The following is a 24,798-nucleotide window of genomic DNA, read 5'->3' as shown; positions in this document are numbered from 1 at the left end:
GACTGGGTAATTTGTAAAGAAAAGATATTTGTTTGACTCACAGTTCCACATGGCTGGGGAGGCCTCAGGAAACTTACAGTCATGGCGGAAGGAGAAGCAAACATGTCCTTCACAAGGTGGCAGAAGAGAGACGTGCAAAGCAAAGAAACTAGAGCCCCTTATAAAACCATCAGATCTCATGAGAACTCACTATGACAAGAATAGCATGTGGGAACCACCCCTATGATCCAATCACCTCCCACAAGGTCCCTCCCCCAACACATGGGGATTACAATTCAGATTACAATTCAAGATGAGATTTGGGTGGAAACACAAAGCCAGACCATAGCACTGCCTGTACAACAATAAATGACCTAATACTACTCTTCTCTTTCCCTATTTCTTCCTCTCTCTCTCTCTCTCTCAATTTTTAGTGTATTATTTCTGCAATGACAGAAAACATAACATTTATATATCCTACTTTCATCCAACCCCTACCTCATTTCAGTCTTAGATTTACAGTTAAACATATTAATCTTTTACCATCAGTCCTTTTGCTGAAGTTTCCTCAGTCGTATTTTTTGGATGAACTTATCTTCTGTAGATCCTTCAAGAAAGACAAGTACAGCATGCCCTGGCTTTTTGAATGCTGAAAGCTACTTTTCCATAGCTTTGCTATATGAAAAACACATGGCTAGCTATAAAATCCTTGGTTCATATTAATACTTTCTCTGAGCTTTTGGAAAATGCTGCCACATTGTTTTCTTGCTTTGCATGCTGTTTTTGAGAAGTATCATGATAGTCTAATTCTCTTGCATGTGTGCATTATTCAATCTCTTTGGCTTTGAGAGTATTTATTCTAAGTTTAATAGTTTACTAGGCTGTGTCTTGGAGTTGATCTTTTCAGGTCCATTTTCACCAGGGTACTGTGCACTCTTTCAATATAGAGGCTTGGGACTTCTTTTACTTCCAATAATTTTTCTTGGATTATTGTTATAAAATATTTACCTACCTGCTTTGTCTCTCTGCTCAGAAATTTCACTATATATATGTTGGATTTTCTTTGCCTTACTTTTAAACCACTTTTTCACCAATCCTTGTTAATTTTTTCTATATCTCATTTCTGTTGTCTTTGTTGGGTTTCTGTCTTTCTTTAGTGCCCCTTATTAAATTGCTGTTTTTGACATCTGGTAATTTAATCTTCATTTCTGAGGTGATCTTTTAAAAATTTCTCTCCTGAGTTAAATCAACTTTCTTTTTATTTTTTCCTGATTTTTTGGACATTTTGGTTTTTCACTTGTGCTGCTCTAAGTCAAAGTTGTTTGAGGATATTTAATTCAGTTTGTAATGTTGTATTCTAGACTGTTTTCTTGTTAGGGGTAGATTTTCATCATTTGTGGTGTTTTTACATTCATTTTCTGTTTTCTTCATCTAGTAGCTTTATTAGGCTCTTTCAAATTTTAAAAAATTTTTTAGATTTAAAGTAGCTTATAAGATTCTCAGTTCAGAAACAGTTTGTTCTGACCGGATAGTAAAGTACAGGTATTTTTTTCAGTCGATGATTTTGTGTGTATGTCATAGGGGATGGGTGTAGGTTCTGACTTTTTGTTTTTATTCTAGCTTTTGTGATTCTAAAAATTCCCACTTTGCTTCCTTTTTTCCTTCAATCACCAATCTTCCAAGAGTACTTCTCCCTTCTTTTTATCTCATTTTCACCCATTGAACCTATTTCACCTATTGAACACTACCACCTTGAGTCACATGTTCTTTCAAGTCCTTTTCCTGTACTCTTAGTTTTGATCTACCAGGAATTGTTTTAGCACTTTCATGTGTAGTGTGGTCTTTGTCTTTGTGGAAGGTGTTTTAGATCAGCCATGTACTCTCTGCTAGCTTACCTCTTTTCTCTTCCAAATTGTTTTTACATAGCTCTTGTTCTCCACATAGGATGGCAAGGATGATTGTGTTGAAAGCTTTACATATATTTCATTTATATTTGGTTCTTATTTTTGTACCAAACAGGCCTATGACATTTTAAGACTTCTCTATACATTAATTATGCTGAAATTGTGGATTTTGTATAATTTTATTTTTTCTCCTTTTCCTGTGTTGTTTTTGAATCGTATGTGGGAAAATTTGGTGTTAAGTAGTTACCAATTTCTTCAACTACCCAGATCCAACATGAATTAATGGTTGATTGACTGTGGGAAGTCATATATCTAGAAAAATCAATAATGACTCCTAGGTTGTTTGCTTAATCAACCAAGTAGATGATGGTGACATTTATTTAAACATGGAAAATTAGTGGTGAATAAGGCTTGGAATGAAAATAAAAGAGAAAACAATTCTTTTCGATGATTGCATATTTGATTGTGAGTACTTCAGGTAGACAGATGGATAGATGAGCCTGGATCTCAGGAATATCAATGCTAGAAAAAGTACTTTGGGAGTCATGAGAACATAATATTCAAATCCTTGCAATTTATTATAATCTCCTAGTGGAAAAGTTAGGATACAAATGATGAAAGAGGATATAAAACCAAGCTCCAGGTCACTCCAGTGTGTTGAAGCCAAGTGAAGGATAAATACATAGGCAAAAAAAAAAGGGATAAAGAACAGGTAGTGAAGTAGGAGAAAAGTCTGGAAGGTAGAATGACTTAAAGCCAAGATACTTAAACAGGTCAAGGAGGGAATGGTCAGTTGCAGCTAATGTTGATGAGAGATTAAGGAAGATAGAGTTGCAGCAGTGACTATGAGTGCTGACCATATAAAAGTCTTAGTGGACTTAGTGTAGTCTCATTGAAGGGAGTTCCAGAGACTTGGAGAGTTGAGGCAATGGAGTCAGCAAGTAGAGATAAAACTTACAAGAAGATTTTCAGAGGGTGGGTTTGACTTTAAATTTTCCAAATGGCTTGCATGCTACTTGGGGGCTTCCTTTCTTAGAGTATGGCTCATGGTCTTGGCTATTGCCTCAGGTGGAGCCTAATGCCTTCCAGGAAGATCTCATAAAGTTGATAGTGAACATTTGTCCAGTTAGAAGTGTCTGTAACCAATAGCCACCTATCTTGCAACCTGAGGCCGCACGTTGCCACTCACTGTTGGTGACTGAGGGTCTGCAGAATCCAGTATACATGCTTTCTAGTGAGCTAGCACTCAAGTGCCCCTCTGCTTCTGTTACCCCTTTAAAGGCATTCCTCATGCATTATCCTTTGAGGAGGAGGCTACCACATTACGTAGTCCTAATGGTTCTGAGTTACTCAATGTTTCCAGATCTTATCTGAGTGTTCAAGGTCCTGCGTCGAGTCAAACAGAATTTTGTAATATCACAAACCACTTAGCCTGTTTTCCAAAGAAAGCTGTGCCCCATTGTCTTTGTGTGCCTGCCTGCAACCCAAGAAAGCATAGCATCTGACCTCAATGACAAAGGGGTATTTGCCTTACAGACACCTCAGAAAAGAAGGCCACTTGCTTGAAGTTTACTTTGTATTTTAGCCTGGCTTATTATATGTGTAACCTTGAAAAATGTTATTTAATCTTGTGAGAAAAAAATGGACACTGTCGTATCCACCTCACAGTCTTGTTATAAGGATTAAAAGACATAAACTATGCTAAGTAGTTATGAGACAAGAGAATCACTGGAACCCAGGAGGCAGAGGTTGCAATGAGCCAAGATTGTGCCATTGCACTCCAGCCTGGGCAAAAAGAGCAAAACTCTGTTTCAAAAAGAAAAAATAAAAGAGGACATCTTTAAAAAAAAAAAAAATTCTTAGTGCTTCTTTCAGGTAATGAACATGTTAAGTGAGTGAGTCCCATTGGGGCTAAACAATAGCTTAAGGGTCAGTGCAATGGAAGAAAGTCAAGGAGAGTCAGTTTGTGGGAAGGCTAGACTAAGGACCCAATGCTGTCAATACCATAAGCCCAGGCTGATCCATATGCATGAGGTGGGGTGGGATGGTGGGAGGGAGCTCTAGAGTCAAACAGAGCCAAAATATGCTTTCCAAAGGTAGGGGAAGGTTGAGGTAGGATCACTGCAGCCACTCTTCTGGTCTGAGGCACCACCATCTCATCATTCGACTATACCACCACCTTCTTCTCACCAACTTGTTTCTCTTGCACCGTAAGTCTATTCTGTACGTAACAGCCTCTACCTTTAAAAATTTTAAACCTGAAATTTCAATTCTTCCTGCCTAAATGGCTCTTTAATGACTTCCTGTTGTTCTTAAAATATAGACCAAAACTCTATAGTCCCAAAAGGTCTCCTGGTCTTATGTTGCTAGCTTCATTTTACATCATGCCCCAGGTAATTCATTATGATGATAGCCATGCCAGACTTTTGTATGTCTTCAACTGCACCATGCATTTTCCCACTTTCAGGCCTTTGCATGTCTGTTTCTGAGTCTGGGATGACCTTCCTGATGCTTCATGTGTCTAACTTCTACTTATCTTCTCAGGGTAAGGTTAAATGGTCTTTCTAAAAGCAGCAGACCATCTCCCTTCCCACCCACACCCCATGCCATCTCCCTTACACATGCACAGCACCTGGCACTTCTCACTTACTTTAGTGTACTAAACTTTTAAACACAACCTCATTTAGTTTACTGTACTAAACTTAAATATAGATTGACAAATTTTTCACCAAGTAAATGCATACCTATGTGTGTTTATTGCATATCTCCCAGTGTTTATTGCAACTTTTAATTAGATACTTGTTTGTGAGAATGGTTGTCTAATGTTTGTCTCTCCCCAGGTCTGCATGCTCTATGAGGACAGGGACCATGTCTACTTTGGTCATATTTGTAGCTCCAGTACCTAGCCTAATGCGTGGCACATAGTAATTATTCAATAAATATCTGTTGATCAGTTGACCAAATGAGTACATGAACAAAAATTAGGTAGACTATCAGGATCTCAGCCCAGTCTTAGAGGAGAATTAAGGCCTGAGTCAAAGTTACTGGGGAAACTATGGAAAGATGCTGAGGTCAGGTCTAAATTCCATCATATCAACTGGGAAGCTCAGTCTTAGATAAAATAAAGACACAAGTTGGGATAATGTGAAAACTATTTGAAAACTATGGGATCAGGGTTAAATCTACGTCCTATTAAATGAGGAGTCCAATAGAGCAGTAAAGTAAGAATTGTATGTATTAGCCAGGTACCTAGGGCTTCTTGATCAGGTTAGCAGCCTAACCCAAGTCTTTCTGGATGATAAACAGCAGCTATGAGACATTTGATGACCTAAACAGTTCCACTGTGAACTCCTCAATTGAAGAGGCATCCTAAAATTTCAGTAAATAATTGAAGGATGGATGGATGGATGGTTAGATGAGTCAGACTTGACCAGTGTTAAAATGGAGGCTGTAAGTAGATACAGGTATGAGGCATTTTGAGTAATAAGGTAGGTAACAGCCTACCAAAATAAATAAATAAATAAATAAAATTATTTGCATGAAGTGAGGTATTAGGAAGTAGTATCAAGAAGACTGAGTACTGAAAGTAAAGGAGTACTGCCAGTAGCTAAAACCAGACACAGCATTGAAGACTGGAAGCAACCTTGGTAGAGTGGCCTGCCTATTCTACCAAACTGGCCTTTTCTACCCCATTCTCCATCATTTGATTGATGGGGAAATTGAGCCACAGAAAGGGACAGAGAGTTACCCAATATTGCTGCACTGGCCGAGCCTTGAGTAGAAGCATTTCTCAACAGAGCACAACAGTAAGGACATGGTGTTCTACCCCAGGGTGATTTATACCTGCATGCAGATTTTAGTCTGGAGTGGGAAGTGGAGCACGGGTGAGGTTAAAATGATAAGGAAATGAAATTATATTGTACTGTCCCAGAATATATTACAAACCTGGAATTAGGATATACTAGAGATCAAATAGAAAATACAGCTTTTTTTTTCCATTCCCCAGAGACTTATATAATCTGAGAACAAAGAAAGTGCTCATTTCCTTTTGTTGAAAAGACTGGGAACTTTGGACATAGGCACACTGGCCAGACCTCTTCTCTGATAAACATCAGAGTATCCAGAATATACCTGATTTGCTTGCTGACAATCCAGTCACTCAGAAGGTCGAGAGAGTGACTTAGGGCTTTGTTATTCTGTACCTAATTCTGACCAACAGAGACAAATTGGTTATGGAATTAAAGTTGTTAGGAACTTAGGAGAAAACAAACGTGTTGGCATCACGTTTGTCAGTCAGGAAGACTTAAGCATAATCGTATATACACTCTAGATCATAGAAAACAGACTTTAAAACGTGTGGTGCTGAAGGGGTGATTTTAGGAAATGGCTCATTTTCCTGCACGAAACTGTGGAAGGGAAGATTAAGGAAAGTTAAAAACTTCTCAAATGACACAATGTACAAGAGAAGATAGAATAAACCACTGCACTAATTTACAATATCATCAGCAGAGTACTCCCCTTTCTCTGCAACCTTGCCAACATCTGTTTTTTTTTTTTTTTGACTTTTTAATAATAGCCATTCTGACTGGTGTGAGATAGTATCTTGTTTTGATTTGCATTTCTCCGATGATTAACAATGCTGAGCATTTTTTCATGTTTGTTGGCCACTTACACGTCTTCTTTTGAGAAATGTCTGTTTATGTCCTTTGCCCACTTTTTAATGGGGCTATTTGTTTTTTTTCTTGCTGATTTGTTCAAGTTTCTTATAGATTCTGGATACTAGTCCTCTGTCAGATGCATAGTTTGCAAATATTTTCTCCTATTCTGTAGGTTTACTCTGTTGATAGTTTTGTTTTTGTTTTTCTTTTGCTGTGCAGAAGCTCTTTAGTTAATTAGGTTCCAATAGTCAATTTTTGTTTGTGTCGCATTTGCTTTTGAGGTCTCAGTCATAAATTATTTGCTTAGGCCAATGCCCAGAAGAGTATTTCGTAGCTTTTCTTCTAGGATTTTTATAGTTTGAGGTCTTACATTTAAGTCTTTAATACATTTTGAATTAATTTTTATATGGTGAGAGGTAGTGATCCAGTTTCATTCTTCTGCGTATGGTTACCTGGTTTTTCCAGCATCGTTTTTTGAATCGGGTGTCCTTTCTCCATTGTTTATTTTTTTCATCTTTGTTGAAGATCAGTTGGTTGTAGGTGTGTGGCTTTACTTCTGTCCCTGTGGAAAGCAGTTTGGAGACTTCTTAAAGAACTAAAAGCATGACCGCCATTTGACCCAGAAATCCCATTACTGGGTATATACCCAAAAGAAAAGTAACCATTCTAACAAAAGGAGACATGCACTTGTATGTCTATCACAGCACTATTCACAATAGCAAAGACATGGAATCAACCTAGGTGCCCGTTAGTGGTGGGTTGGATAAAGAAAACATGGTTCATATACTCCATGGAATACTATGCAGCCATTAAAAAAGAATAAAACCATGTCCTTTGCAGCATCATGGATGTACCTGGAAGCCATTATCCTAAGAAAATTAGTGCAGAAAGAGAAAATCAAATGCCACATGCTCTGTCTTGTAAGTGAGAGCTAAACATTGGGTACACATGGACATAAAGATGGAAACAATAGACATTGGGGACTCCACAAGTGGGGAAAGAGGGAGAGAGGCAAGGGTTGAAAAACTACATATTGGGTACTATGTTCATTTGTTCACTCTTTGGGTGATGGGTTCAATAGAAGCCCTAACCTCAGCATTCCATAATATATTCATGTAACAAACCTGCACACCAACCGTCTGAATCTTAAAACAAAACAAAACAAAAGACAAAAAACACTGCAGAATTCCCCTTATTGTGACCACATTTTAAGAGAATATTCCCACAGAAAGCAAATTAATGTTCACATTTGCAGAGAAGAAGTGACCAGAAGAAGCATGAGGGAAACTTCTGAGGTGCTGGCAATGTTGAGTGTTTTGATCCGGGTGCTGGTCATAGGTGTGTGTTTACTCGGTGAAAAATTTGTCAAACTGTATTTAAGTTTAGTATACTCATCTGCATGTATATTGCACTTCAAATTAATTGTGCAACAATTATTAAGATTTAGTCTGTTTCCTTCAGGTTGTATTTTTTAAATGTTTAAATTTGCATGTTGTAACAAAAAATGTACTTTGCTTTATTTATTTAATATTCTCTTATGTGTATCATCCCATGTTATTACATGGCCCTCACAATCATTTTTGTTGACAGCTCCATAATATTCTACTATGTAGATAGACCCCAGTTTTCTTTTTGGAATTTTTTTCTTTTTATGTTTTTAACATATACTAATTGTAAATATTTATGGGATACATAGTGATGTTTTGAGACATAAAATGAATAGTGATCAGATCAAGGTAATTAGCTTATTCATCATTTTGAATATTTACCATTTCTTTGTGTTGAGAACATTCAGTATCCTCTGTCTAGCTATTTGAAACTATATATTTTGCTTAACTATAGTCATCCTACAGGGCTACAGAACACTAGAACTTATTCCTTCTATCTAGCTATAATCTTGTATCCTTCAACAAATCTTTCCCTTTCTCTCTCTGCAATTCCTAACCTCTAGTATCTGCTTCCTGCTTTTTACTTCTATGAGATCAACTTATTTTAGTTTCTACATATGAGTGAGAACATGAAGTATTTAACTTTCTGTTTACTGCTTATTTTCCTTAATGTAATGTCCTCTAGTTCCATTTATGTTGCCACAAATGACTGGATTTTATTCTTTTTATGGCTGAATAGTACTCCTTGTTGTATATATACCACATTTTCTTTATTCATCTGGTTTTGGACACCTAGTTTGATTGCCTGTCATGGTTATTGTGAATACTGCTGCAATAAACATGATGCAGATGTCTCCTCAATATATTGATTTATCTTCCTTTGGATAAATGCCCAGTAGTAAGATTGCTGGATCATATAATAGTTCTATTTGTAGTTTTTTTGAGGAACCTCTATACTGTTCTCCATAGTGACTGAACTAGTTTACATTCCCACCAACAATGTATAAGAGTTGTTATACATCCTCCACATCCACACCAGCATTTGTTATTTTTTTTAATAGCCATCTTAACAAGGGTGAGATGATACCTCATTGTAGTTTTAATTGGCATGTCCCTGATGATTAGTGATATTGAGCATTTTTTATATATTTGTTGGCCATTTGTATATCTTCTTTTGAGAAATGTCTGTTAAGATCATTTGCCCATCCTCACCAGCATTTGTTATTTTTTTTTAATAGCCATCTTAACAAGGGTGAGATGATACCTCATTGTAGTTTTAATTGGCATGTCCCTGATGATTAGTGATATTGAGCATTTTTTATATATTTGTTGGCCATTTGTATATCTCCTTTTGAGAAATGTCTGTTAAGATCATTTGCCCATTTTTTTAGTTGGATTTTTATTTGCTGTTGAATTGTTTGAGTTCCTAGTATGTTCTGAATATTAATTCCCTGAGGGATGAATAGTTTGCAGATACTTTCCTTCCATTTTGTAGGTTGCCTTTGTACTCTGTTTATTGTTTACTTTTCTGTATGTAATTTTTTAGTTTTATATAATCCCACTTGTTTATTTTTGCTTTCTTTTTTTTTTTCTTTTTTTTTTTTCTTTTATTGTAATTATTATTATTATTATTATTATTATACTTTAGGTTTTATGGTACATGTGCCCAATGTGCAGTAAGTTACATATGTGTACATGTGCCATGCTGGTGCACTGCACCCACCAACTCGTCATCTAGCATTAGGTATATCTCCCAATGTTATCCCTCCCCCCTCCCCCCAACCCACAACAGTCCCTGAAGTGTGATGTTCCCCTTCCTGTGTCCATGTGTTCTCATTGTTCAATTCCCACCTATGAGTGAGAATATGCGGTGTTTGGTTTTTTGTTCTTGCGATAGTTTACTGAGAATGATGATTTCCAATTTCATCCATGTCCCTACAAAGGACATGAACTCATCATTTCTTATGGCTGCATAGTATTCCATGGTGTAGATGTGCCACATTTTCTTAATCCAGTCTATCATTGTCGGACATTTGGGTTGGTTCCAAGTCTTTGCTATTGTGAATAATGCCGCAATAAACATACGTGTGCATGTGTCTTTATAGCAGCATGATTTATAGTCCTTTGGGTATATACCCAGTAATGGGATGGCTGGGTCGAATGGAATTTCTAGTTCTAGATCCCTGAGGAATCGCCACACTGACTTCCACAAGGGTTGAACTAGTTTACAGTCCCACCAACAGTGTAAAAGTGTTCCTTTTTCTCCACATCCTCTCCAGCACCTGTTGTTTCCTGACTTTTTAATGATCGCCATTCTAACTGGTGTGAGATGGTATCTCATTGTGGTTTTGATTTGCATTTCTCTGATGGCCAGTGATGGTGAGCATTTTTTCATGTGTCTTTTGGCTGCATAAATGTCTTCTTTTGAGAAGTGTCTGTTCATGTCCTTCGCCCACTTTTTGATGGGGTTGTTTGTTTTTTTCTTGTAAATTTGTTGGAGTTCATTGTAGATTCTGGATATTAGCCCTTTGTCAGATGAGTAGGTTGCGAAAATTTTCTCCCATTTTGTAGGTTGCCTGTTCACTCTGATGGTAGTTTCCTTTGCTGTGCAGAAGCTCTTTAGTTTAATTAGATCCCATTTGTCAATTTTGGCTTTTGTTGCCATTGCTTTTGGTGTTTTAGACATGAAGTCCTTGCCCATGCCTATGTCCTGAATGGTATTGCCTAGGTTTTCTTCTAGGGTTTTTATGGTTTTAGGTCTAACATTTAAGTCTTTAATCCATCTTGAATTGATTTTTGTATAAGGTGTAAGGAAGGGATCCAGTTTCAGCTTTCTACATATGGCTAGCCAGTTTTCCCAGCACCATTTATTAAATAGGGAATCCTTTCCCCATTTCTTGTTTTTCTCAGGTTTGTCAAAGATCAGATGGTTGTAGATATGTGGCATTATTTCTGACGGCTCTGTTCTGTTCCATTGATCTATATCTCTGTTTGTCTCAGCCCAAAATCTCCTTAAGCTGATAAGCAACTTCAGCAAAGTCTCAGGATACAAAATCAATGTGCAAAAATCACAAGCATTCTTATACATCAATAACAGACAAACAGAGAGCCAAATCATGAGTGAACTCCCATTCACAATTGCTTCAAAGAGAATAAAATACCTAGGAATCCAACTTACAAGGGATGTGAAAGACCTCTTCAAGGAGAACTACAAACCACTGCTCAAGGAAATAAAAGAGGATACAAACAAATGGAAGAACATTCCATGCTCATGGGTAGGAAGAATCAATATCATGAAAATGGCCATCCTTCCCAAGGTAATTTACAGATTCAATGCCATCCCCATCAAGCTACCAATGACTTTCTTCACAGAATTGGAAAAAACTACTTTAAAGTTCATATGGAACCAAAAAAGAGCCCGCATCGCCAAGTCAATCCTAAGCCAAAAGAACAAAGCTGGAGGCATCACGCTACCTGACTTCAAACTATACTACAAGGCTACAGTAACCAAAACAGCATGGTACTGGTATTTTTGCTTTCTTTGCCTATACTTTTAAGGTCTTGTTCATAAAATATTTTCCTAGATCAGTGTCATATGTTTGGTTTCAGACCATTTCCCTTATGTTTTCTTCTAGTAGTTTTACAGTTTCAAGTTTTACATTTATGTCTCTTATCCATTTTGAGTTAATTTTTGTATAGGGTGAGAGGTGGGGGTCTAGTTTCATTCTTCTGAATATGGATGATCCATTTTCTTAGCACCACTTATTGAAGACACTGTCCTTTCCCCAGTGAGTGTTCTGGTGACTTTGTCAAAAATCAGTTGACTGTAGATATGTGCATTAATTTTGGCATTTTAAAAAATATTATTTCATTGGTTTATGTGTCTGTTTTTATGCCAGTACCATGCTGTTTTTGTTATTACAGCTTTGTAGTATATTTTAAAGTCTGTTAGTGTGAAACCTCTAGCTTTGTTCTTTTTGCTCAGGACTGTTTTGGCTATTTGCGGTCTTTTGAGTTTTCATACAAATTTTAGGACTTCTTTCTATTTCTATAATGAATGCCATTGGTATTTTGATAGAGATTGCATTCAATCTATAGATTGGTTTGCAGAGTCCGATTATTTTACCAATATTAATTCTTCCAATCCATGAACATGGGATATCTTTCTACTTGTCTCCTTTCAATTTCTTTCAACAGTATTTTTGGTTTTTCTTGTAGAGGTCTTTTACCTCCTTGGTTAAATTGATTTCTAGGTATTTTATTACTTTTGGTAGCTATTGTAAATGAGATTGCCTTATCGATTTCTTTTTTGGGTAGTTTATTGTTCATGTATAGAAACAGTACTGATTTTTGTATTTTTTAGGTAGTTTATTGTTCATGTATAGAAACATTACCGATTTTTGTAAGTTGATTTTGTATTCTGCAACTTTACTGAATTTGCTTAGCAGTTCTAGGAGGGTTTTTTTGGTAAAGTTTTTGGGTTTTTTCCTATACATAAGGTCATGTCATGTGCAGACAGAGACAGTTTGACTTTCTTCTTTCCAATTTGGATGCCCTTAAATTTTTCTCTTGCCCAGTTGCTCTGGCTAGGACTTCCAGTACTGTGTTGAATAAGAGAGACCACAGCTTTCTTTGCCATGCCTGTGTGGTTAGACAGATACATCGCTCATGATTTTCACTTTTATGAAGAACACTGGAACCAACATCTTTGAATATAAAGCTTCATTTATATTTAAAGTTATTCCCTGAGAAAAGATTCTTAGATGTCTGGACAGATAAGACTGAATTTCTTTAAAGTGAAGATACATATTTAGAAATTACTCTGAGCAGTATTAGCCTCATCAAACCTTTGCCCTCTGCTGTATTCAACAATCATGCACAGAATTGGCAAGTTTTCTAATATATTACTTTCAAAATCTTTTTTTGCTGTTGTTGTATTACCATGAAGCAGAAGATCATTCTAACCATCTATAGTCTCCTGGCACCTCTCCCAGTCTACACAATTTCTCAATGATAGTCATTGTGACACTGTACAATCATTTGCACGTCTTCTTCGGTGTTCTGGGTTTCATGCTTTATTTAACAATCTCAAGCTCTTTAAACCAAAACATAGGGTATGGTGCTATTGGAATGGAAGCCAACAGAAGCTGAAAAGCTTTGTCCAAACATGAAAACAGAAATGAGTTTGCTCACTTTAATTGTCATATGCAAGATTTAATTTGTAACTTAAGCTTTTTGTACATCACATTTAGAGCAATATCCTTTACTGTTACTTTTTTTCTCAGCCATTTTTCTTTTTTTTTCATCTTTTGGGTATGTTCTTTTAAAAATCTTTGTTATTGAAATATAACATGCTTCAAATTTTGTGTGAAGATTTTATATGAATGATTCATATATTTGAACATTTTTTTTACATTTCCAAATTATCTACTTTATAAAATGAAATAATTGTTTGTTTTAAAGAGAGATACTTATAGTTTTTATGAAGAAGAAAACACTTGTTCCAAAGAACAAGTCATGTCAGCCCAACCTTCTTTCTTTAAGACAGTCTTTGCACTGATTGGAGAAATGCAATAGACAGAGTATCAGTATCTAAAAGGAATTTGAACCTATTCTCAAGCTCAATTCATAAGCAGTTTAGGATATTAGTAATTAGTTCAGATTCTGATTAACAGATGAATGTCAACCTGGAAGAAGGAATCTAGTAAATGTCATAAGGTTCCACCACTGGCATTATCCAGATTGTTACTCATATTAATGATCTGGATGAAATTAAAGAAAAAAATGATTTCTAAAATTTTTCAGCTTGTGGAGACTGTGATGATGGGCTGTAGTACTTGGATCAGTTGAAGAAGATGGAAATTGTAGTGGTAAATATGACTCTGTACTTGGGTTTCAAAAATATAGCCACACTTGTACATGTAGAAGCAGTCTTCCAACCAATACTTTTATTTTTGGTTAGGGGAGACGGATAAACACTAAGATGTTGGCTATGTTAATAGAAGCCCAATATAAGTAAGGATAATAGTGATAGTCTAGATAATCATGTATCAATATAATCATGTATCAACAAGAGCATGTATAGACTCCTGTTTTGTGTTCTAGTCACCGCACATTAAGAGGATAAAGTGGAGTTTGTCCTAGAATGAGCAGCTAGGATAGCTCAAAAGACTTGAACTCTTATAATATGAGGAATTGATAAAGAAGAATGTTTACGAGCCCGAGAACCATCTTTCATTATCCAGACCTCTTTTTTACACAAGCAAAAGCAGACTTTCTGTGCATTTTGAGGAAGAGAATCAAGACTATTGGCGATAACTATGTGATTAATTATGGGGAGTCATACTTGGACGTAATAGAAGTGATCATTTCTAGCATTCAGAGGTGTACCTAGATGGAATAGAATCTGCCGTAGACATTGTCATGTCTTCTCTACTTCTGGATACATGGGAGGATTCCATTTCTCCATCTCACTAAAATTAGGCGTGGCCATGTGTCTGGTTCTAGCCAATAAAACATGCATAGAAGTGAAAGTGTCGCTTCTGATTCAAAGCATTTGATTGATAGTGCTTTACCCTTTAGCACTCTCTCCCCTTGGGTTAAAATGGACGTAACAGCTATGATCTCTGAGTGGTTACAATGGTCAGAGTGTCTCCCAATCACCCCCAATCTCACCCCTTAGACCCAGCCACACACCTACATTGGACAGGTAGTTTGAATGGAAAATAAACCTTTGCTGTTTTTAACCACTGATGTTCATGGGTTTTATTATGGCCTCCTAACCTTTCCTATCCTGATTGCCACCAATGCCTTCAAGATGCAATGGTTCTTTGTGAATGAGCTGCAGCAAGACAAGAATTGGATGATTGACAGATTTTTGGTTCAGCAACTCACATACTTGCATTCTTTGCATTTTACTTTCCTTGCTACACTGAATTCAGACTGTTGTTAGGGGTATAATTTAGTCAACTGGAATTTCCAGCTGGTTCCAGGACCTCCTGGGAGATAATCCCAGTAAAGTGGGCAGAGATAATTCTCTTCCTAAGCACACTCTTCATGAACTCCACTGTGTGCCCAGCAACATCACACATTTATGAATCCTTTTTACTTTGGCAACAGCTAACAACAACTAGATAGTTCACCTAGCAAAGATTCTATTGCCACACACATTATTTATGAAGGCTGCGAGGCCCACACAAGAGCTCAGGGGAAAAGTAACTTTTGAACATGAACTTTGCAGTTTGAGTTTGACATGTTTCATATAGACTGGACTATTGCCAAGTATCTCTTCCTGTCTATGCATGTAGATGCATTATTGCTAGTAACAAAGTTTCCCAAGGATGCCCTGCTTCCATCTGCTCACTCATGCAACTGAACAAAGCACACTGCATACCCCAAGTACCCACTAAGTGTTATTGTTAAAGATGATGAGTGCTGGGAATTATCCGGTATGTTTATAAAGTGGTTCTGTCTGGGAATGAGGTTTATGAGATGGTAGGAGCCAGGAAGTGAACTGAATAACATATGTACCTAGCCTGAGAAAAAAAATAAAAAATGGAATTAAAAGGTGATCCGATGGGGAAAAAATGGAAAGGGCAAATTTAAAATTATAATTAAAAACACATATGCATGCATATATATGCAAATATATATGTATGTTTGTCTTTATATAACAATTTTATATAACTCACAGCTAATTAATTGGCATCTCATTTTTGTTGTTCACAGGAGACCAAAATCAACTGTGTTCGTCTGGCTACAAAAGGTATGTTGGCATCTGCTTGTCTGTCTTCACCTGTTCTTCAGCCATTTAAGTATTTCTTTCTAGCCACACAGAGAAAGTTTAGGCAACAATAACTCAAAACAAGAAAGAATTGTTATTTTCACTGGAGTCATTTGCATCTAGAACATACATTCTAGGGTGTATATTAGTAGCACAGTGCGTAAAACAGAGTAAAAGTTTAAAACATATTTACTGAATGGATGGATGGATGGATGAATGTATGGACTGGTACATTGATCAGTGGAGTGATGGATATAAATTTACTCAAATATTCTTTTGATACATGTTTTTCTTATATTTGGGTCTGTGTTTATGTGGGTATTTTTTAAGCATGTCTATTAGACCCATCTACTGAGTTTTGTACTTCGTTCAATTGGTACATGGCTTTCAAAAATGAGGTGATTGGTACTGGGGCCTTTAGTAATGAGAAGACAAACGCTGCATTATTATGTAGTTGGCATTTTCAACACTTATCCCCAAAACTAAGGCAGCATTGTTCAGGCTCATCACTTTTGTTTTCCTAATTATAATTGAATTGCCTGGCTCTTTCAATTGGTACATGTTTCTGTTTATTACTCTTTTTAAAAAACAAAATCAATGAATGGTTTGCTATCATTTAACCTATTACAGGGTTGAATAGTTAGAAATCAGATTTATCTTTTTGTTACAGAGTTGATATTTTTAACAGCAAACCCTCCCCATACACACACAACAAAATTGGGCAATTCTACTCTGTTACCTGAATTTACTGACAGCATACATAGTTGCATAGACTGCTTCCAAGAAGATAAAAGTTGTAAACATAAGTAGGCATATAACCACAGATTTAAAGTGCAGACAAAAGCAACGACCCAAGTATGCATGTGTATGTGTGTAAATATATAGACACATGCACAATGCACAAAACCACACAGAGGAACATACACACACACACAGGCAGAGTGAGGAGAAAAAGAGAGAAAAAAATCTACAGCTACTTGACAAAATGTGCACCAAGACCCATCACACATGACTTTTATAACTTTGAAAAAAAATCAGCCCAATATGTAGGCACAAAAGAGAAGATGCAGGAGGAAGAAGAAAACAGAAGCGCTAGGGCTCCCTGTGATAAGAAGTCACCCTGATTTCACATAAGTCACAGAGGGTGGCATGTCCCTAACTTGTTCCCTCTCAGAAACTCAGGCTCCTGGATGGAAAGAGAGAAAATACTCTCTGTGAGGCAAGGATAATTGATGGCCTGCAAACAAAAGTGACACAAATCACAGGTCTTGGCAGACTTTTCCACTGAAGAAAACAGATAATGTAGAATCAAGAACACCATCAATTGGGTAGCACTAGGGCTCTAGACAGCAATCGGGATGGCTAGGTGTTTGCAGCCTGCTTAAATAAGCAGCTGGAGAGGGAAGGAAACTCACAGAGAAACCTCTTTCACTATGGTATGCTCTATGGCTCCTCAGTGGCTTTCGATTTCTAGACCAGGAGAGGTGGATGCAATGGATTTGCACTCCATGGGGTAGGTGGGATTCTAAGGACACCCTCTGGGATGTAAGCTCTATAAAAGGGTAGCTGGTTGGGTCATAATTTCTGAACTGAGAATTGGAAACATGAGACCTGACAAGCAATAGGACCATATGGGGACAGTGGGAGAATCTCTAAAACTATACTCTCCTGAAAACTTCAGGACTGCAGTCCTCAGAGGCACAGAAGCCCACCCTGCTGGGCTTCTCTAGAGTTGCATTGCTGATGTGCAAGAGAATTGCAGTGACATTTAAAGAATCAGACAGAAGAGTTCTCTACCTCTCCTTAGCATAAGGGCTTCCCCTCTTGCTTGAGCTTTAGGTTACCATCTTTCCTTAAGTGAATGGAGTGTGTATGCAGGTAAAGTGAGTGTGTGTGAAAGCATAGGAATGCATGAATGAGTGTGAATGCCCAGATGTCCAAACCCAGGCAGGCTTCTGAGAGGTCAGGGTATTAGGGAATCTGAGCATCCGCATCCTGGTTTTCCAATTTGGTGAGATCCAACACTTAAACCCAAAGAAATGGGGCTCCAGTAGCACTTGGGAATGGGGTAGAGAACTAGATAGTGCAGAATGCCAGTTGGACACTGTTCAGTTATCCCCTCTCACCACATCAGATAAGAAGGATGCTTGGGGAGCATAGGACAAAGGGAAGCAGACCTGTGTTTGATGAGTGTCTACTTGGTACGTGGTACTATCCTTGGAGTATCTAGGGTTGATTGAAGGCAAACCCTATCTATTATAAATCCGTCCACTGCCCGTGAGGAGTTTCTATCAAGAACCTAAAGCTGGGAATCAATATTCTGTTTATCCCATCCCTTCCTGACCACCTGGATCAAATTTCCTCTAGGCAGGCTTGCTGAAAACAGTATTATTTTTAACACAGGAAGATACTGAGAATCCCACAGACTTTGGAAGCATACAAAGTCCCAGAGATGGGTCATCAGTCTCTCCCAAGGCTCTTGCCTCTCTCTGTCATCACGGCACCTGCTTCATGGGTCTGATGGAGGTCATCCAGACCCTGAAGTTCATATGTCAGACTCGAGGCCAGTACTCTGGTGATGAAGCACCTTGCTGCTGTCTGGTCCCTGACCCTGGAGAGTCCAGCCACTGTCTATGACCAGCTACATGAATCCCACAGAACCAGATGGTTGCCAGTTGTAACAGCCCTGAGCACTCATTCAGGATCATTCTAACTTGACCCCAAGCCTAGTACCCCTTACACAAGAATATTAGACACACACCTAGCTCCAGCATGTGTCTCCAACCCTTTCCTTTCTGTAATGTTGCTACTAGTAACTCAGGATCTAATTTAATACTGCCCAGCTTGGAGGGTTGCAAAGTAATGGACCTGTATTAGTTTCCTGTGGCTGCTGTAACAAAGTCCTACAAATTGGTTGGCTTAAATAACACAAATTTATTGTCTCACAGTTCTGGAGGTCCAAAGTCTGAAATCAAGGTGTCTGCAGACTTTGTTCCTTCTGAGTGTTGTGAGGAAGAATCTTTTCTACGTGTGTCTCTTAGCTTCTGGTGGTTTGCTGGCAAATCTTTGGCATTTCTTGGCTTTTGGAAGCACCACCCTGATCACTGCCTTACCATCACATGACATTCTCCTTGTCTGCTTGACTGTGTTCAAAATTCCCCTTTTCATGAGGATACTACCACCTAATCCAATAAGGACATTTGATTAGGGTAGCAAAAAGCAAGGGAATTTCCTTGAATATAAGAGCTAAAAGACATTTTGAGCAATTTGCTTGACACACTCTAGACCTGGGAATCCATCTGATCAGAGCCATAGAGAGAAAACTGCAGCCAGTGGGCAAACAGGCATTAAGTGATGGTTTGGATTTAAAACTATTATTCAGACTCTGAAAGGAAGACAATAGAAAGCCACAGAGCAAAAAAGAGCAATTTAAAAATCAGGTTTTGTTCTTATCATTAAAATAGGAAATGTTAGAAAGGGCAAGTGAGCAGGAGAATCATTTAGAACCGTTAACAGTGTTTATCCTACCTTTGGAAGATGAGGGATGGGCTCAACATAGGCAGCAGGTTGAAGATGTCAGCCACAGGTGCTTAAGGTGATCCTTTAGAAAATGGAGCATGTGGAAGCTTGGGGTAGGGACTTAGACTTCAGAGGTGCTAATGCTCAAGTAGAGAGAAAATAACCCTTCCCATGGGAGGTACATTATCCCATCTGGCAGAAGATGCCCCAGGTTGCAGCTGCTAAAGGAGGTACCCAGGTATCTCAATTCATGTCCTCTGGCTGAGACAGAGCAGGCCAAGGGAAAATTGTTTCTGACCTAGTTGTTCAATTCTAGAACTATATTGGTCAGTCCTCCTTTGAGAAACTGGTGCCCAGTTCCATCCAAGTTCTCTTACCCATTGATGTCCTGTCTTTCTAATTCTTCCGTGACTCCTTTCCTGTACTCATCTGTTCATTTTGCTACTTTTTCTTACCCACAGGTCTTGCCCCACCAGTCTTGCCTGCATGATCTGATCTCTTCCTCCCTCCAGCCTCCTCTAAGCTTCTATCCTTTTATTCTCTTATTACACTCTGGCACACTAGTCTTCTTTCAGTTCTTCAGGCACATCAAACTCCTCCCAAGCTTGGGGCCTTCGCTCATCTTGCCCTCTCTCTGAAATGCTTTGGCTACTATATGTGTCTCCTTAATAGATAAATATCTTAACAGATAAGTATCTTTAAGATGGCATCTTAAACCTTATGTCCTCAGAAGACCATCCTGACCTCTGTTTTAATGTATATCCCCAATTTTCCACTCTCACTAAACCCTGTACTTTTCCTTCATAGCACTAATCACAACTTGCAAATGTATATATATATATATAGTCTGCTTACATGTTTAACGTCTATCTCCCTGCTAGACTCTAAGTGACGTAAGTGCAAAGACTGTACTTATTTTGAGCACTGTTGTATTATTCCCAGATCTTAGCATATACTGGTACTCAATGAAATGCGTTGGATGAACAAATGGATGGATGGATGGATGGATGGATGGATGGATGGATGGATGGATGGATGGATGAGTGGATGACTAACAGGTCATTATTGTTCCATGGCTTCATTTTTTTCAAATGCAAGTTACATGTCAGGATTGTTCTCTTAAAAGATAGGAGTAAAAGTGACAGAGGTAAAGGGTCCCCTATGGGATCTGCAATCCCCACTAACAAGAAGGCCAGCCAGCCTTTGTTTCTGTTCCTGCTGTGATAGAGATCTCTCTCCCCACCATGGAGTTGCTTCACACTTTGGACACTTCCGTTTGAGAGGGCTTCTATGTTATGAGTCCAAACTGGCTCCCTGTTATTTTTCTGCCCATCAGTCCTTGAAGTCAAATAGATTCTGTCTACCCTTTCTCCTTCCAGAAAATGAAATTTGCTTCCTCTGACCTGCTCCTCCTGCCTTGGTTAGGGTCAGGAAGGTGCATGCTTGCTTCTTTCCATTGGGTGGAACCACTCTGGCTGCCAGCAGGCAGCAGCACTCCCATCTTGTCTCCAGCACCAGCCGTCAAGGGAACACAGCTGGCTCTGCAGATTCCCGCTGGGTGCGCCCGAGTGGCAGTTAGAAAAATCAGCTTTGATTTGATTTGCAAACTGAGCCGAGTCATTGAGACAAAATAAACCCGGAAACCCATAAAGCCATTTGCAGAGTTGCTTTGCAGAAGACAGCCACAGTTTTAATCTAGTAAACACTCTCTAACGATCCCATTAAAACAACCCCCTTGGAGTGGGTGCTGAAAGCTGAACTCCAGCATAATGAAGCATGGGATGAGGGGCCAGTGTCACCAGTAGTTTTGTTCTGCTTGGTGGCAGCGATGGACTAATGCCATTTTTCCGACAGTGACAGCAAGAGGTTTGGGCGCTGGCTTTTGTAAATATGCCTTCTTTTCATAAGAGCTAAGCCTGAGGTAAAGCATTTCATCTGGCATTTTCCTCTCCCCTTTCCATAATGGATTCTCACTCCTGCAGGGACCAGCAGGTACACTAAATAGCCATTTTTCAGTGAGATGCTCTCATTTTACAGATGCTAAGACTGGGACCCAGAGGAGGAGTGATGTGTCCATGCCTTGTTTATCCACAGAATCACAGCCACAGGTGGTGTGATAATCCTCTGCTATCGATAGGCAATGCCCACTCCCATTGATACAAGCCTATGTGGAAGATTCTGTTTTATATAGAAAGCTTCCTTGAGAGGTTGCATGGAATAACTGGAAACTAGAAACACCTGGATTCAAATCCTGTCCCCCAAAATTTAGCTGTTAGACCTTGGACAAGTCAGTTAAGATCTACGAATCTGTCCCTTCACTTTTAAGCCTGAGATCGGTAGTCCTTTCTACCAAGTATTCAAGAACATAATATATAATTATATATATATATATTTCCTTCTTTCTTTCTTCCTTTCTGAGTCTTTAATGTGGGACTTGGAGACCCAGACCTACTAAGCACAGATCCTCTCTCTCCGTTCTCTAAGGAAAAAGCCAAAGCCCAGACTCTAGTCACTGCTTGTACAGTTCTACAAATCAGCCGTTTGTCAAATGGATACAGGTTAGATCCAAAGTGAAGAAACCGAGAGGGGACAGGAGTGATGTTGGCCTCACTTTTCAGTACTTGACCTTCCCATTGATAGGTTGTTGTCTCTAGATGAGATCCTGCAGAGCAATAGTATTCTTTTATGGACATGTATAGGATTGTGGTCATCCCTTTTCTAGCCTTGACTATGACACTGTCCTTTCTTCATCACCTGCCCAGCAATTTCAGGAGGGACCCAGGAACACAGCGTGTCCAAATCTAGCTAGAGCAACCAGGGTAGGGGCCATAATGGGGAATCACTTGTGAGAGGAAAGACTCTAGTGAGACAGTCTATTGGAAAGCTGTTGATTGTTGTTCAGTCTTTATAAATCTTGTCAAACTTTTGGAGGTGAAAGCTCAGACTGTGTGGCTGGAGGGTTTGGGCAGGACAATGCTATTCTTCCTTAGCTGAGTCCCATGAGATACATTTTCCAGGATTGGGATCCTCAGAGTTACATGAGTGTAACAAATTCTCCTTGATTTGTGGCCCCCTTTGCTCTCACTGACTAAGGTCTTCTAGGTCCTAAAATGTCAATGGAAAAATACAGATTTTCCTAAAGGTTTTGCAAGAAGTTGGAGGAAGAGAACTATATCATACGTACACATAAAATAGCCTAAATATGACCTTTAAATATCCCAACTCTTTCTTTAATATTTTTCTTGCTACAACAGCTGGCACATCTCTCTAGCCTTCTGTTCCTTTCCCTCCGTGCTACTCTCTAGTTGTGCTCAAACTTCCCCCGCCACACACACCCCTTCCATGCCCCACTTCCATACCCTACTCAGGAAGACAAAAGCTGGTTTGATAGAGTTCAGAAAAACAAGTGAGGATTAACTCTTGCCATTCAAGCATGTACCTGCGGAGTTCCAATCCATCTTTCTCAACTAGAAATAAGAATTATCTACTCAAGATCTGAGAGACACCTGAGTTGACTTGATCGCAAGTCTGTTATTGCAAAGCAGTTGCATCTTCTAAAGGAAAAGGGGGGCCTTTTAAAATTGGGAGTCTGGGAAGGAACACATTTGGGGTAGGCTGGAGACAAGGGTTATAAATAAAGAGAATAAAGCTCTATTGGAGATTTTAAACCCCACTGATGGGGTCTCAATGTGATGTTTGAAGGGGGATTAAAAGGGATTTGCAAAAATTAACCACCTGTTGTGTGCCAGTCACAGGGCTTTGTGTGCTGACACAAGGTTTCAGTGTGATGACAGAAGTAAAGCCTGGCACTTAGCACACACTAAATAAATAGTGGTCATCGTTATTTCTTAATGATGGGCCAAATGGGCTCAAGGGGTTAAATAAGGAGCTCAAGTTTCCTCAGAATTGGAAATCAGATCTGATTCCATCGTGTTAATACCATAGACAGGTGAGATTCATTGACCACTGACAGGATGCTCTGTCTCCTACCTATTTGTTAACCTCTTCCCATCCCTCTTTTCTAGTAATAATTGATAATAGAATATTTAGCATGTGATGGTCTTTGGCCTGTCTCCAGGAGTATTCAAGCTAAGTCCTGGAGCAGAAGGTGAGGTGGCTCAAGAAATCCTCAACTTTCTTCACTTCCACAACATATTGAAGCTAATAAACCAAAAAATTAGTTTGTCTTCAGGGTTGTCTGCTCCAGGGCCATCTGTAGCCCAGCAGCATCTCTCTGCACTCAACACTGATTGCTTTAGAAGGGACAAGAGTCAGAAGGGAAGTCTGAGGCATTCGGCATTCTGAGCTCCTTCTTTGCAGGCTAACACACACACACACCACACACACACACACACACACACACACACACACACTGTACAGGGCCTGGAAACAGTAAAGAGAATGAATCCTCAAAACATGAAGTGGTCAGGGGACCAGGTGATGCAGGAGAAAGCAAGAGACCTCTACCTCGGCAACTGGATTAGTTAGGCTAGGCTAGGCTTTGCTGCCATAACAAGCTAATACCCAACTCCCAGTAGCGTAATACCACAAAGGCACATTTGTTGCTATGCCATCTAGAATATATGTGGTCTCAGAGAACCCCTGAGCAGGAGAAGAGAAAGCATGGAAGTGGCAACTTGGATCTTAAATATGTCACTTGCATGCCACTTCCACTTACATGGCCTTGATGAGAGCTAGTCACATGACAACAGCCCAACTGCAAGTTGACTGGAACTCAACTTGCCCAAGGATAGATGGAACAGACACTGGTAAACATGAGACATCTCTAGAACCATATATGTAAACAGGACCTTTTTCTGTTTCTGCCTCCTTTTGTGTTTTGCTGAGATCCATGATCCATCCCACTATATTCTGCCCACCAACTAGAAAAATCTCTCCCCATTCCTGCCTTTATCCAGCTGTCCCTCTGTTCCTACCCCAGGTAGCTGAACATTACTGCTAAGCACAGCATGGGTTGCAGACCTGGAGGATGGAGTGGGGAGGTACCTCCTCTAGGCCCACCAACCCAACTAAGGCTTTAACTCTTTTCCATTTGATCCTCAAAATGACTTCATGAAATAATTATTACCTCCACTTTATAAGTGGAGAAACTAAAATTTAGAAATGTATGTAATTTTCCAAATGACACAGCTAGTGAGTGAAAAATACTGAATCAGACTTTCATGTATTCATTTACTTTTCAGTAAGCATTTATTGAGTACAACTTAGTATTGATATGTAATCCCACATTCCCTAGTGGTTAAAAACATCATCTTTAGATTTGGATGGTCTTTGATTCTAGGTAGGAAAAGGTACTAAACTATTCTGTGTTTCTGTTTCCCCATCTATAAACCAATGACAATAACGCCACTTATGGCTGGGTGCGGTGGCTCACACCTGTAATTCCAGCACTTTGGGAGGCCGAGGCGGGTGGATCACCTGAGGACGGGAGTTCGAGAACAGCCTGGCCAACATGGAGAAACCCCATCTCCACTAAAAATACAAAATTAGCTTGGCATGGTGGCGCATGCCTGTAATCCCAGTTACTCAGGAGGCTGAGGCAGGAG

At 39.0% G+C, this 24,798-nt stretch overlaps 1 protein-coding gene across 12 annotated transcripts in view; it reads left to right on the top strand.

The window, feature by feature from the left end:
* PTPRT (protein tyrosine phosphatase receptor type T) overlaps positions 1-24,798 on the top strand; it is a 1,135,643-nt gene that overhangs the window by 916,752 nt on the left and 194,093 nt on the right. For all 12 annotated transcript variants that reach the window (XM_054467368.1, XM_054467370.1, XM_063659593.1 and 9 more), the window contains exon 13: positions 15,658-15,694. In XM_054467368.1, coding sequence (XP_054323343.1) covers positions 15,658-15,694 — 37 coding nt within the window. The remainder of the gene's footprint in view (positions 1-15,657; positions 15,695-24,798) is intronic.

Source organism: Pongo pygmaeus, chromosome 21 (assembly GCF_028885625.2).
Source record: "Pongo pygmaeus isolate AG05252 chromosome 21, NHGRI_mPonPyg2-v2.0_pri, whole genome shotgun sequence".
Classification (NCBI taxonomy): domain Eukaryota; kingdom Metazoa; phylum Chordata; class Mammalia; order Primates; family Hominidae; genus Pongo; species Pongo pygmaeus.
Note: the sequence above shows the minus strand (reverse complement) of the source record. Positions and strands in the feature narration are given on the sequence as shown.